At 59.8% G+C, this 12,830-nt stretch overlaps 1 protein-coding gene across 3 annotated transcripts in view; it reads right to left on the bottom strand.

Annotated features, from left to right (window-relative positions):
- SDC1 (syndecan 1) overlaps positions 1–11,402 on the bottom strand; it is a 29,297-nt gene extending 17,895 nt beyond the window's left edge. The window contains exons 1-2 of one of the 3 annotated variants that reach the window (XM_069102996.1): positions 11,316–11,402; positions 11,041–11,075 (exon numbers count right to left, since the gene is read on the bottom strand). Coding sequence is in view for 2 of the 3 variants with exons in the window: in XM_069102997.1 (XP_068959098.1) it covers positions 11,041–11,109 (69 nt within the window). In the remaining variant the exon portion in view is untranslated. Of the gene's footprint in view, positions 1–11,040; positions 11,291–11,315 lie in introns of those variants that run through there. The other 2 variants (XM_069102997.1, XM_069102994.1) reach the window with 2 other exon arrangements.
- Between the last annotated feature and the right edge of the window lie 1,428 nt (positions 11,403–12,830).

The following is a 12,830-nucleotide window of genomic DNA, read 5'->3' as shown; positions in this document are numbered from 1 at the left end:
CCCCCCCCCCCAGGCTGAAACGTCCCCTGCCCCAGCTTCTTAATGACCACAGCTGTGGATGCTCCCTAGGAATCCCCATGCTTCCCTGGGCCTGTGTCTTCCCCTGTAAAATGGGAGCTGCTGACCTGCCCGACAGCCAGGCTGACCCCTCTGCAAACCTGACACGTTCACGTTTCTCTCTCACTCTCTGCCCACCACCTTATTTTACAGACGAGGGAACAGAGCTTCAGAGGTAAAGCTGCTCATCCAAGGTGATGGCGCCAGAGGCAGGATTTGAACCCAGCTCTCCCACCACAGAATCCGCTGCTGTGGCCCTGGAGGCCCAAAAGTCAGGTTTTCTCTCCACACTGGGAGTCTGCGCTGCTCCAGCGGAGCAGGAAGGATCAGGGGGAGGGGTTCCCAGGCCCAGCCTTTGTAGAAATGAGACATCTGGGCGTCGGTCAGGCACAGGTCATTTCACTTATTTCAAGGACCAGTTTCATCAATGTGCAACACCCTTCACTGAAAAGATTGCAGCTCCTAAGACCAAGCATTTCCTAGCATCAGTCTCTGATGCCCCTCTCGGCATCACTAAGGGCAGCTCTGCCTCAGTTTCCCCATCTATAAAACGGTGGGGGTGGTTGTGGGGGGAGTCACCAGCCAGGCTCTAAAGCCCTTCTGACTCAACCTGGGGCTCCTAGGGTTAGGCTCCTGGCGAGGGCAGCTTGGACCTAGCTCTGGGAATGTCGAGCACATGGAAGGTGGGCACTCCCTCTCCCAAGAAGCCCTGTCACCCGCCCAGGAATCCTGGGATTGGCCACAGAGGAGCTGGAGAATCCCAAGCCCAGTCTGCCAGCCTGTCTGGGCCTCAGTTTCCCCATGAAGAGCTAGCACTGAGCTAGGTCTAAAATGAGCAGGCTGCACCAATGACCCCTGAAGGTCTGCCCCAAGTATCAAGGTCCCTCCTAGCCCTGACACCTCCTTCCTCTCCCTCCCCTCCCCCCCATCAACCAGCCATGATGACAGTCAGTCAGTCAGTCAGTCAGTCGACAAGCCTGGTTAAGCTCTCACTATGCCCAATGTGGCTGAAGTGCCCTGCGGATACAGAGAGGGGCAGAGCCACGGTCCCTGCCCTCGGGAAGCTCACATTCAAATAGCTCTGAGGTGGCCCAATGCCCATCCTCCCTGCTGCTGGACTTTGCCTCTGTCCACCCACCAGGCTCAGCAGAAAGTGGGGCAAAAGTGAATGACCAGCAGCCAGCCCCGGGAGAGGCAGGTGGAGAAACAGAGGAGTCACCGCCCTCAGCCTGCCAGGAAGCGCCTAGAACCCAGCCCTAGCCAGGCCTGGGGGCAGCTCTGCTGGTGGCCTCTCACCCTGCATCTTTCAGACTGGACCAGAAGACCAGCTGCAGCCCCTCCCTGCCAGCCTCAGTTTCCTCCTGGCGTAGAACACACAGCTCGCCAACACGACTACCCGCTCTAGACCCTGCAGTCCCAGTCGGCCCCTGGCCTCCACGAGCTCCCTGTCCAGGGTTCCATCACCCGGAGGCGGCCAGACCCGCTGGACATCGATGAAATGTGTGCACACACTATACACACGCACGTGTACACACATCCCCAGGGGGCAGTGCAGCCCCCACAGATCTGGGGCTTTCTCTAGCACAGGCAGGAGGCTGGCGCTTCAGCCTCAGTCCTAGGATTCCAGGTCACAGAGGAAGAAAATGAGGCCCAGACAGGGACGGGCCTTTGGAGGTCACACAGGTGACCAGGAGGAGCTCTGGGACTGGGACAGGGCGGGCGCCTGTGCCGCCTTCACCCCAAGGGCCAGGCCCTCCCTCTCCCAGAGCAGGCCAGCAGATGGGCCGCCATCTTGACATGGGCATGGGAAAGAGGCGGGACCTCAGCTCAGCCTTTGCTCTGGACACTTCCCAAGTGCCTGGGGACCTAGATCCTGCCAGGTGCCCAGCCCTGGGCCCTGTGGGTGCCCCCACCCAGCCAAGCTTCCTTGGAGGATGGACTGGACAGCCATTGACTGCCAGGCTGGCCCAAAGGGAGGCTGGGGAGAAGGCTGGCCCAGGCTGGCTCTGCCCCGTGTCCTGGGAGGGGCCCTTCCTTAGTCACCATGGGCACACCTACAGAGGGAGTTCTCTCCCCACAATGAAACTTCAGGGTGACGTCAGCCCCCAAAACTGAGGGAAGCTGAGCTGGCTCCAGGTGCCCGACTCACCCCCACATCCGCTCGGCACTCCCCCCAGAGAAGTGGCCCAGGCCCTTCCAGTGGCTCTGGGGCTGTGGCACGAATGCCCACCTCCCCAATGTCCAGCACGCATTCATCTCTGCTGGATAAACAAGGTCCAGTCCAAAGAGTGGGAGATGGGGAGGCCAGTGCCCCCGCTTTACAGGGGAGGAAACTGAGGCCCAGGGAGGGGAAGGGGCTTCCTCCAGCTCCCACAAGAGGCAACAGGAGAGCAGGATCCAAACCCAGGCCTGGGCTCTCTCCCTACTTTACAGACAGAGGGCCCAACCCCACATCCAGAGGTGACAGCGCCCTGGGGTCCCTTGCTCACAGTCAGACACAGACACAGGCTGGCAACGTCCATTGACCTCTCTCTGTTCTCAGCCATTCCTCATATTATCCAGGTCATTCCCCTTGTTTACAATTGAGAAGAGCTTTGAGCCAGCCAAACAGCAGAGGCAGAATTCAAACCCAGACCTTGGTCAGGGCCTTCTTCACTACCAGCCTGGGATGTAAGGCGGGCTGCATTAAGGCCCTGAGCCTTGGTTTCCTCCTCTGTAAAGAGGGCCCTGCCTGGCTTGGCATAGTGCCTGGGGGTGGGGGAATGCCCCTGGAAACCCGAGAGGGACACAGGAGAGGAGCGCCAGCCTCCTGCCTGCTCTTTCAGACTCACACATCTCTGTGAGCCTGAGGTAGTCCTGCCTCCCAGCCAGAAGGGGACCTTCCCAAGAGCATTGGCCACTCAAACTTCCTCCTGGCCATGGCTCTGAGTGTTATAGAGATACTTGTGGAAAGAGTAAATGGCTGGAGAGGAAGAGGGAGGGGGGAAGAGGAGGAGAGGGAGGGGGCAGGGGAAGGAGGAGGGGGAGAAGGAAGGAAAGGAGGGGGGAAGAGGAAGAGGAGGGGGAGGAGGCTCACTGGCCCACTCGGGGGAGCAGAAGACATAAGCGGTACTGTGCCCCTTGGCTTCCCCTCTGCCCTGGCGGCTCAAGGATGATCCAGGGCTGGTGTCCTTGGCACTGCTGCTCTCCAGGATGCCCACTGTGGGGTGGACTGTGTCAGCCAGGCCTGCGAGGGCTTCCATGAAGCTAGATGCCACCTGCCTGCCACAGCCAGGTGTGGGCATCTATAGTCATCGCGGTCACTGGAGACAGTCTTTCCCTCCCTCCATTTACATTTTTCATTTCCAAAGCCTCAGGAATTAATCCTGGCTTTGTGGCTAACTTGCTGCGGGACCTTCTCCGGGCCTCTGTGAAATGGGCGGGTTTTAGTTCCAGGGTCCGGGGTGGCTCCAGCCGTCCACCCAGGAGAGCACAGGCTGCAGTGCCCAGAAGCCCGGGTGCATCTCGCCCCACCTCCGCATTTTCTGTCCCGGGGCCCACAGGGAGGGACAGAAACAGGCTGGGTCAGAGTGGGCCTAGAGTGGGGCTCAGAGGAGCGAGCCATGGGCAGAGAGCCCAGGGCAGGCTGGCCAGAGCAGGCCCCAGGAGCACATCGGGGAAACCTCTTGCCGGGAAGGGGCCAGCTTTGACCACTGGGCTGAGGCCCCCAAATCAATGTCTCTTCTTATCTTTTATCCTCAAACGTCCCAAACCCAGACCTGCCACCTTTGCCCCCCTATGGCCCCAGGGCCGGACAGTGGGGGACAGACAGTGGAGCCCGATCGAGGACCCCGAAGGGTTACTCAATCGACAAATATTTACTGAACTCGGGGGTTAGAGGAGCGAGGCAAAATCCCGGAAAGTTAGAGCTAGATGAGACATGGGGACCTCCAAATCCAGGCCCCTCACTGGCCTCGGGGGGAGGATGGGACAGAATGGAGTCCCAGAAAAGGGAAGGGACTTTCCCAAGGTCATGCAGGTAGGGACTGGATTCAAGTCCTGCTCACACCTTGGATGGCCAGTGGAGTCTCAGAGCAGTTTGGGATGCTGCCCCCACCACCAGGCAGGGCCAGGCAGGGGTGTGTTCCAGCCCAGAACACGGCAGGAGGACCTGCTTGTCCCTGGGGCATCAACCCAGCAGCCCGCCTGCAGCTTCCCTCCTGGCTCAGGACCAGCAGCCAGCGCAGACCAGATTTCCCTCACGTCCAACACATTCTGGTCCAAGTGGACCTCAGTCACTGCTGACCTTGTCCTGCCTTGCCATACCCCACCTCCCTGAGTTTGCTCACTCAGTGCCTGCGCCAGAGATGCCCCCTTCTCCTAGAACCACCTTCCTCATAGCCCTCACCCGTAGCCCCTTAATTCCTTCCTCTCAAACTGAAAGTTTCCTGATGCGGGGTCTCCGTGTTCCCCATAGACTCTATGAAGGAAATGCAGGCCACGCATCTCAGCAAGGGTCTCCTGGGTCAGGGGCCAGGGGATGTCTGCGTTAGAAAGGCCCTTGGGGACCAATGGATCCAACCTTTGTTGGGCAGATGGGGAAACAGAGGCAGGGGACAGAAGGGCCTTGCTTCACTCACACACAGAGCAGGCCCCGGGCTCCCACCTGCCCCACCCCACCTCCTCCCCCTGTACCACCAGGCTGTCCACCCTACTCTCATTGGGGGCCAGCATTCTAGTAGGTGAACCCACAGGAAAGCCACACCTGGGGATTTCACTGTGGGAATCTCTCCTGGGGCTCCCACTTCCTTTCCTGGGTCCCACACCTGGGTGAGTCACCCCCAGGAAGGAGGAAGAGTCAGGCAGCCGGTGAGCCCTAACAGAGAGGCCCGAGGGAGAAGGGGATGGAAATCGAGGGAAGAGACAGATGCAGATCTGAGCAGCGGGCCTGGGGGGCCCGGGTCTCATCTCTCCATTTCATCTGAGGTCCAGGGAGGGAGAGGGAGCTGGGATTCCAGGGTTCCAACAACATTTGAACCCAGGTCTGAACTCCCAATCTCTGTGGCATCCAGTGGGTCTACAGCTCCCTCCCCGTTCCCTGCCCCCCACTTCCACACACACGCCTGCTCTTTCTCTCCTGTCATCTTCCCAAGCCCAGCCTTGAGCCAGGGCCCCAGGGTGGGTGCTGGGCCTGCCCTCAGGGAGATCTTAGCTCTCTCTCTGACCCCTGCCCATTCTGCAGGACCCAATCTGACTGTCCCAGCCATGAGAGCTCACCCTGCCTAGGGGGGTGGGCCGGGAACACATCCCCCAGCCTCACATCTCAGCGCTGCTCCCTTCCCTGGCAGCTGGGGGTGGAGGGAGCTCCTGGGGAGCAGGGCCCCTAGTGTCTGGCCCACTCCTCCAGAGGCGGCAAGCTGGACCTGCAGTTAGTGAGAACTGGGTTCAAACTGTGTCTCAGCCTCTCACTGAGTGACCCTGAGCCAAGGAAACACCCTCATCTTACAGGTGAGGAAACTGAGGTCTGTCCATGCTACCCAGGTAGGAAGGGACAGACAGCTTCCAGATGTCCTTCCTCCTCCCTGGCAAGCCTCAAGTTAAGTCAAGTATGTGGGAGGATCCAAACCCTGGCTTTCTCATTCCAAAGTCAGAACCCCTTTGACCACAGCACAATGCCTCCAAAGTTCCTCCCAGTCTGAGTCTCAGCTTTCCCACCTGTAAAATGGGGAGAATAATGGCATTCCCCTGAGAAATGTTGCCAGTTGTGAACACTGGAGGTCACAGAACATAATTATCATCATCATGGAAAGAACAATGTTAGAGGCGAGAGGCCTAGATCCAGACCCCGGCCCTGTCCTTTACCAGCTGGGCACTCAGTTTCCTCTTCTGGACAAAGGCAATAAGGCCTTTTGCACTGTCCACTCTCCCCCCACTCCTGGGCTGTGGCAGGAGGGGAAGGGGATGAGAACAGAGACTGACCTGCTGGCCTGTGCTGCCCCTCTAACCGCGGGGCTCCCGGTCAGGCAAGCCATAAACATTTATTAGGCACCTACTATATGCCAGGATAGGAAAGGATTGTAGATCATTGTTAGTAGGGAAGAAAGCAGGAGTTGGAACGAGGAGAAGAATGTCACACTGGGGGACAGACCAAGTCTACCTGCTCCCCCAGCCTAGCTCAGGAACCCGGGCCGAGCTAACAGGAGCAGGGCTTCTCTTGGCCCAGTTGCGAGGGCCAGCTCGGCGTAAACTAGGATGCCCATGTCCAGCACCCCTTTGTGGGGCAGCCTGGCCTTCCTCGATTCCATCTCAACCCAGCCGGGTGTCTGCCCTCCCAACCCCCCATTCCAGCCCCAACCTCAGCTTCTTGGAGCAAGGCCCATGCAGACGTGACCAGGAAGCTAGCACTGGAGAGATCCAGGTTCTCTGCCTCTATTTATAGCTTCCCCCAGACCCCAGACGGACCATGAAAAGTCAAGACAGGAAGCAGGAAATGATTCCCATTGGGAGAAAGCAAGACTTTCCCTTTCAGTGGTGGAAGGGGCTCAGAAGCCAGGTCAGCAGCCTCCCCAGGCCCCAGCGGCTGAGGCCACGGTCATCCCAGCCAGGCCCCAGGGGCCGAGGCCATGGTCATCCCAGCCAGGCCCCAGGGGCCAGCCGCCATCTCTCCCAGACCCAGGCAGGAAGGAGAGGGAAGTGGGCACAGCACAGGAGTCTCCCCACTTGTTAACATCTGCTGGGAATTACTCGAAATTGTGAGCAGGCTTCAGCTTTGACTGTCTGTGGAGGTGCTGTTTGCTGAGGAGAGTGTGAGCTTTAGGAGGGCAGGAACAAGATGGCCTGCAGCCCGCTCTTGGCTCACAGGCAGCATTCATTCAATGACTGCTGAACAGATTTGAATTTGCTTGTAAGAGAAGCAGGGGGGACATAACCACCAGGGCTGACACTTAAGGGGGTGAGTCTGGTAGAAAAACCCCTGGATTGGCTCCAAGGACAGGGTTTGCATCCTCAGGACCTCGGGGAACTCCTTTCCCTGCCGCCCTCCCCCAGCCCTCCAGTCCCAGATCCCAGACTTCACCCTGGCCCCTGACCCTCTGGATATCCACCACGCATCTTCCGACACTCCCCCCTTATGTCCTCATGAATCAGATCTGAGCTGACTCGGTAGGCTAACTGGGACGGCTTTGCTGAACCCAGGTGTCAGACGGGCCCTCTTCTCTGACAGGCCTGCATCTATACCACAGATCTGGAAGAGGGGCGACCAAAGGGCGGGCACAGAGGGCAGTGTGTCTGCCTGGTGCTTGCTTCAAGCCTCTTGACCCTTCTTTTACCCATGTTTCTAACAAACTTGATCTAGTTTCCTAAGCCCACAGCAAAGCTACAGCCTGGCCAAAACTGCTGACCCAGCCTCGATGAAGTACCCACTATTCAGGGTCCCAGGTGCTGGCAGCCCATTCAGGGGAAAGCCAGGCCAAGGTCTGGCATTCTGGGGCTGCAGCTAGGAGGTCAACCCCCTTCTCCCCATAACTTAGAAGACTTGGCTTCCCTATCTGCTCGTCACTGACCAGCTAGCTGTGTGGCTGCCTCAGTTTCCTCATCTGGGACCAGATGGGCTCTCCATGCTCTCAGTCTGAGTCAGCGCGGCACCCCCTCCCCCAGCCCCAGGTAACGACCAGAGAATAGCCAACCCAATGTGGCTTCCCAGGAAAGCCAGGAGCACTAGCCAAGAGTGACATCATCTCTGGAAAGCAACGGAAGGCCGGGGAGCCAGCTCCCTCCCCGCCTTCCCCAGGAGCCTCTCCAACCACGCAGGGAAATGTCTCTACTGGCCCCATCATTAAGGGAGTCGCTTTTATGCCTCTTTTTAAAAAAAAAAAGGAAAAGGGAAACATTATTCTAACCTAAGAGCTCATAGCCAGAAGAACAGAAGACAAGACCAGAAAGGGGGACAGGCAGCCCTCAAACCTGTCCCCAGAGAGAAAGCTATTTCAGACAAACCTGTTTGATTCTCTTGGGGCTGGTTCCAGAAACCATTCAGTGGCCTTGGGCCTTGCTGTGGGGACCAAGCACTCTGAGAGGGGAGGGGAGGAGAGAGGAGCCAAGTCACCAGCAGCCTTGGCCCGCTCTGTTGGCTGTGGAGCTCCCACTCCAAGGTGCAACCTTTAGGGCTCCACAGGTACAGGGGCTAAGTACTTCCCCTTCCCCCCTATCCACTCACTCCCTTGGAGCTCTAACGGGCACCATCCCTTAGAGAGAGACAAACTCTGACCATGGTAACAGAAATGACCCTGGGCCACCCAAACTGTTGGAGTCAGAAAGAGCCAAATTTCAATCCCACTCCATACACCGTGTGACCCTAGGTGAGTCACTTAACCCTGCTGGCCTCGCTTTGCTCATCTATAAAATTATCTAGAGAAGGAAATGGCAAACCAGCCCAGTATCTTTGCCAAGAACACCCCAAGCGGGGTCATGCGAAGTTAGACACAACTTTAAAACCAAAGCAGCAGAGGGCCACGACAGTCAGGTGTTCCCTTCCTTCCTCCTTCCCTCCCCAGACAGTGTGCCAACATGAGAAGACTAAAAGGCCAGCGTGTCCAAACCCGACATTTTCCAGATGAAGGAACGACCTCCCATGTCAGGCCAGGCTGGAGCAGGAGCCAGCCAAGACTGGAAGCCCGCCCCTTGGGCTCCTAAGCACTGCGTTTTTTCCATATTGCTGAAGCAGTGTGGCATCGCTGCCAGAAGGCTGTGCTGAGTCCGAGGGATGTAAGTTCAAGGCCATCCTGGGATACTTGTCCAGTCACAGACCCCTACATCCCCTGAAGGTTTGGCTTCAGTGACGACGCTCACAGACCTTCCCCGACACCACACACATTCCAAGGGAGATTGGCCATGTCCATTTGGGAGAGCCATTTGCCACAGAGAGGCCCAGGGGGTCTCAGAGCTAACCCATCATACCATGTTTGGCATGAAACCAGGTCACCCTGAAGCCCGGGTGCTATGCCTGTCCAACATCCAAGAGGATCCCAGGTGTTCAGCTAGGGTTCCCCCTGGCCCTGAGGTAGCTCCAGATGGGGAGAGGCCCAGATGAGGCATCAGGTAGTGCAGAGCAGGGCAGGGCAGGATGAGCCCGGCCAGCTGCTGTAGCCAGCAGCCTGGCCCCCAGCCAAACTCCAAGGGCTGGAAGGGAACCCAGACACTTTCTCCCTGTTGGCCAAGATCATTAAAATCTTACTGTTGCTCTAAGATCAGGCACCACAGCTGACTCCTAGAAGCTGAAGTATGTCTGGAGGAGGTAGAGCTGGAAGGGGACTTGGCAGAGGTCACCCCGAAAAGTGGCCTTCAGGTGGGGGAGGTCTCTTCACCAGGCCCTTCTCATTCCCCATGCTGACACACATCCACCTGCCCCCTGACGTGCTAGCCTGTCTCCCCTCTGTCATCTGCAAAGTGGGCCCAAGGGGGAGGACCCTCCCAAGGGGGAGACCCTCCCCAGGGGTCATGTTTCCCCATACCCGATTACTAGGCCAGGGGAGTTGGAGAGAAGTGGTTAGGAACCCTTAATGTGGATAATGCATCACCCTGGGCACCCAGCCTACAGAGAAAGCTGGAGACTACTGGGAAACCTGCTGCCCACCTGCTACTGGCTTCTCCTTTCAGTGTGGCTACTTCCTGTGGGCCCTCTCTAGGCCTCAGTTTCCCCTCTCTGGAAGAGGGGTTGTCTTTAAGGCTCCCTTTGGAAATGCACTGGGCCTCAGTTTCTCCCATCTGTAAGAGGAGGGGTCAGACTGGGTTCTTCTAGTTCTCACGCTAGAAGCCCCAGGAGGCCTGACTCCAGCTGTGTGTGGCAGGCACGGACGGTTCCTGGTCTACTCTATGCCCAGTGGGTCCACCTGGCGGCCATGTTTACAGGTCCTGCCGAGGGGATTCCAAAGGGCCCCCATTCTGGCCCCGGGGCCTGACGGGCTGGTTGGGGGTGGGGAGGGGTGTCTTGCTTTTTGTTATTAGAAGAACAAAGCCAGGGGAACCCTCCTCCCAGGGAGCTCCGAATGCTGACGAGGCTGCCCAGTTAAGAAGTTTGTAGCTTTTCGGGGAGCAAAGTCAGGGAAACAGCAGTGAGGCTGGGAGAGGGACGCTCTTGAGATGGGAAGGTGCCGACTGCAGAAACGACTCCCAGGCATCCTGAATGGAGCTGGGGCTCCCGAAGGCTCACCCGGCAGCTTACAGGGAGGGGCCCTCCTCCTCCTCGGCTCTCCCTGGCGAAGGGAGGTCGGGGGTAGGGGCGCCCCCAGCACCCTGGTCCTGCCTCAAAGCCGGGGGTTTCACTGCATGGGAGGAGGTCACCAGTGCGAACTGGGCCCAGCGGGAGACGAGCAGAGCTGCACCTCCATGCCAAGAGCCTATCACTCTATGGGACAAAGTTTCGGCCTTAGGGCTGCTCCCCCCGCCCCCCGTCAGCCCTCTCCCTCCAGGACGACCACCCTACCCAAGCCCCCCCAGCCACAGTGGGGGAAGGGGGAGTTCGAGAGACAAGGAGGGGGCCCGCGGGCCACCTCCTGGAAAACTTCCTGCTGCAGGAAGCAAAGGGAAAGGACGGCCGGGAACGGGACGGTGCGTGTTGGGGGGGGGGGGGGGGGAACTGGCGCGCAAGGAATCCGATCTGCTCTGGAGGACGCGAGCTCCAAGCCGGGGTCTGGTTTGAATTAGGGCCGGCGCAGGGAGAGAGCGGGGGGAGGGGGGCGCGGCGCGGGATGAGGGCGGGAGGGGTCCCACGGCGGAGGTGCCCCGCGGCGGAGGTGCCCACAGGGGCCCGGGCTGTCCCCATCCCGCGGAGGGGCGCACACGTGCGGCCGTTTAAAATAATTGAATGGGGAGGGGCGGGGGCCGGAAAGGCCCCCGCAGAGCGGGCGGTGCGGGGAAGGAGCAGAGAAGGGGGGGCCCCACGTGTCCTGGGGCACGCGCGCGCACGCACACACACACACACACACACACACACACACTCACACTCACCGACAGAGCCGGCTGCCCACAGAGCGCCAGGGCGCACAGCCCCAGCAGCGCCGCCGCCACGCCGGGCATGATGCTGGTGCTGCTGCCGCCGCCGGGCTCGGGACCGGGCTGGGGACTGAGCGGGCCGCCGCCTCCGCTGCGCTCTGGCTGGATCGCGAGCTGGGCCGGGGCCGGGGCAGGCTGCGCTGGGCGGGCTCCGGCTACCGCACCCCTGGGCCGGGCGGGTGCGGCTGGGCTGGCGGGGCCGGGGGCTCGCTCCTAGCCTGGGTGGGCGCCTTCGCCGGGGGCTCGCTCCTAGCCTGGGCGCCTTCGGGAGCTGCTAAGAAAGCCGAGGCGGAGCCGTAACTGCCCTCCGAGTTTCTGGCGCTGGAGCTGCCGCCCAGCCTACCTCCCTGCCCGCTCGGGCACGCCCCCTGCCCGCCCCCTCCCCTGACAGGGTCCGACCCTCGGCGGCCCCGCCCCGCTAGCTAGGCGCAGCCCCTCCTCTCCGAACTTCCGAGGCGGGGCCGGGCCGCCTCACCTGGCGGCCATCCCTCCTGCCTGGGCGCCTCGCAAGCGCGAGCGGAGAGGGGGCGGCCGGGGCTGCGCGGGGGCACCGCGGAAGGGGGCGTGGACTCGCGGGAGAGAGAGGGTCCATCCCTCCCTATCCAGGCCCCCTGACCCACGCCTCGTTTATTTACTGAGCACCTAGTGTGTGCGCACAGGCCCTCTGCCAGTCTGGGCGAGCCCGTGCCCCACACTCCGGGCACGTACTGTGCTCAGGAGCCTTGGCTGAGAACCACAGCTCAGTCGGACAGACCGAGGATCCGCGGGACGCGAGCGCTGCACGCAGTTGTTCTGGCCTTTGCACTGTCTGCCCTGCACCCAAGCCAACCCGGTCCGGACCACTAAAGGGCGGGCTCTAAGGTGGCTGGGACCCTAGAATCCCAGCTCTCACCTGGCAGATGCTGAAACTGACCTTCCAAGGCTGGGAAAGACCCCTCCCCCCATGCCCAAACTGCTCAGAGACCTCCGTTGGGAGGGGTCCCCTCCCCACAGCTCACCAGGAACCCAGGTGCCCAAGGCCTGCCCCCTTCCAGGCCTGGCTCCCTTTGGAGCACAATAGCCTCCGCCTTCAACCGCAGGTGATTCCCAAGGTCCAAGCTCCCTTTCTGTCCCCTCACCCCACCCTGTACTGATCCCGTTCTAAGAACATAAGGTTGAAAGGTTCTCCCTTCTCTAGCCGTGGGGCAGTCAGCCGACATCTATAAAGTGCCCCTAAGTTCTGGGGTCACGGAAAAAGGTAGATGCCAGTCCTTGCCCTCTCTCCCGAGCTAACACTGTGCAGACTGCTAGGTACGAACATGATGAGGGCAGGGCACGTTGGAAATTATCAACAAAGGAAAGGGATCAAGAGAGCCTTCTGAAGAAGATGGGATGGCAGTTACTCAGTCAATGCACATTGAGTAAGAGTCTACTATGTGCCAGCTGCTCAAGCTCTGGGGAGGCACAGAAAGGCCCTGGGGGGGGGGCAACAACACGAAGACAAGCGGGGCCAAGAATGAGAAAGAATAAAGAAAAGGCTCCAGAAGGGAAGGAGCTTAGAGAGGCCTGGGACAGGCATCTTCCAGAAAGGGAGCCTTTGGCTGGGCCTGGAGGATGCCTGCAGGCAGAGAGAAAGAGACAGAGACAGAGACAGGCAGAGAGAGAGAGACAGAGATAGAGACAAAGACACACAGAGACAGAGACAGAGACAGAGGAGGCAGAGAGAAAGAGAGAGATACAGACAGAGTGAGACAGAGACAGGCAGA

This window comes from Petaurus breviceps, unplaced genomic scaffold (assembly GCF_028583685.1).
Source record: "Petaurus breviceps papuanus isolate PSGF00001 unplaced genomic scaffold, PetGlider_PUasm1.0 559, whole genome shotgun sequence".
In the NCBI taxonomy this organism is placed as follows: domain Eukaryota; kingdom Metazoa; phylum Chordata; class Mammalia; order Diprotodontia; family Petauridae; genus Petaurus; species Petaurus breviceps.
Note: the sequence above shows the minus strand (reverse complement) of the source record. Positions and strands in the feature narration are given on the sequence as shown.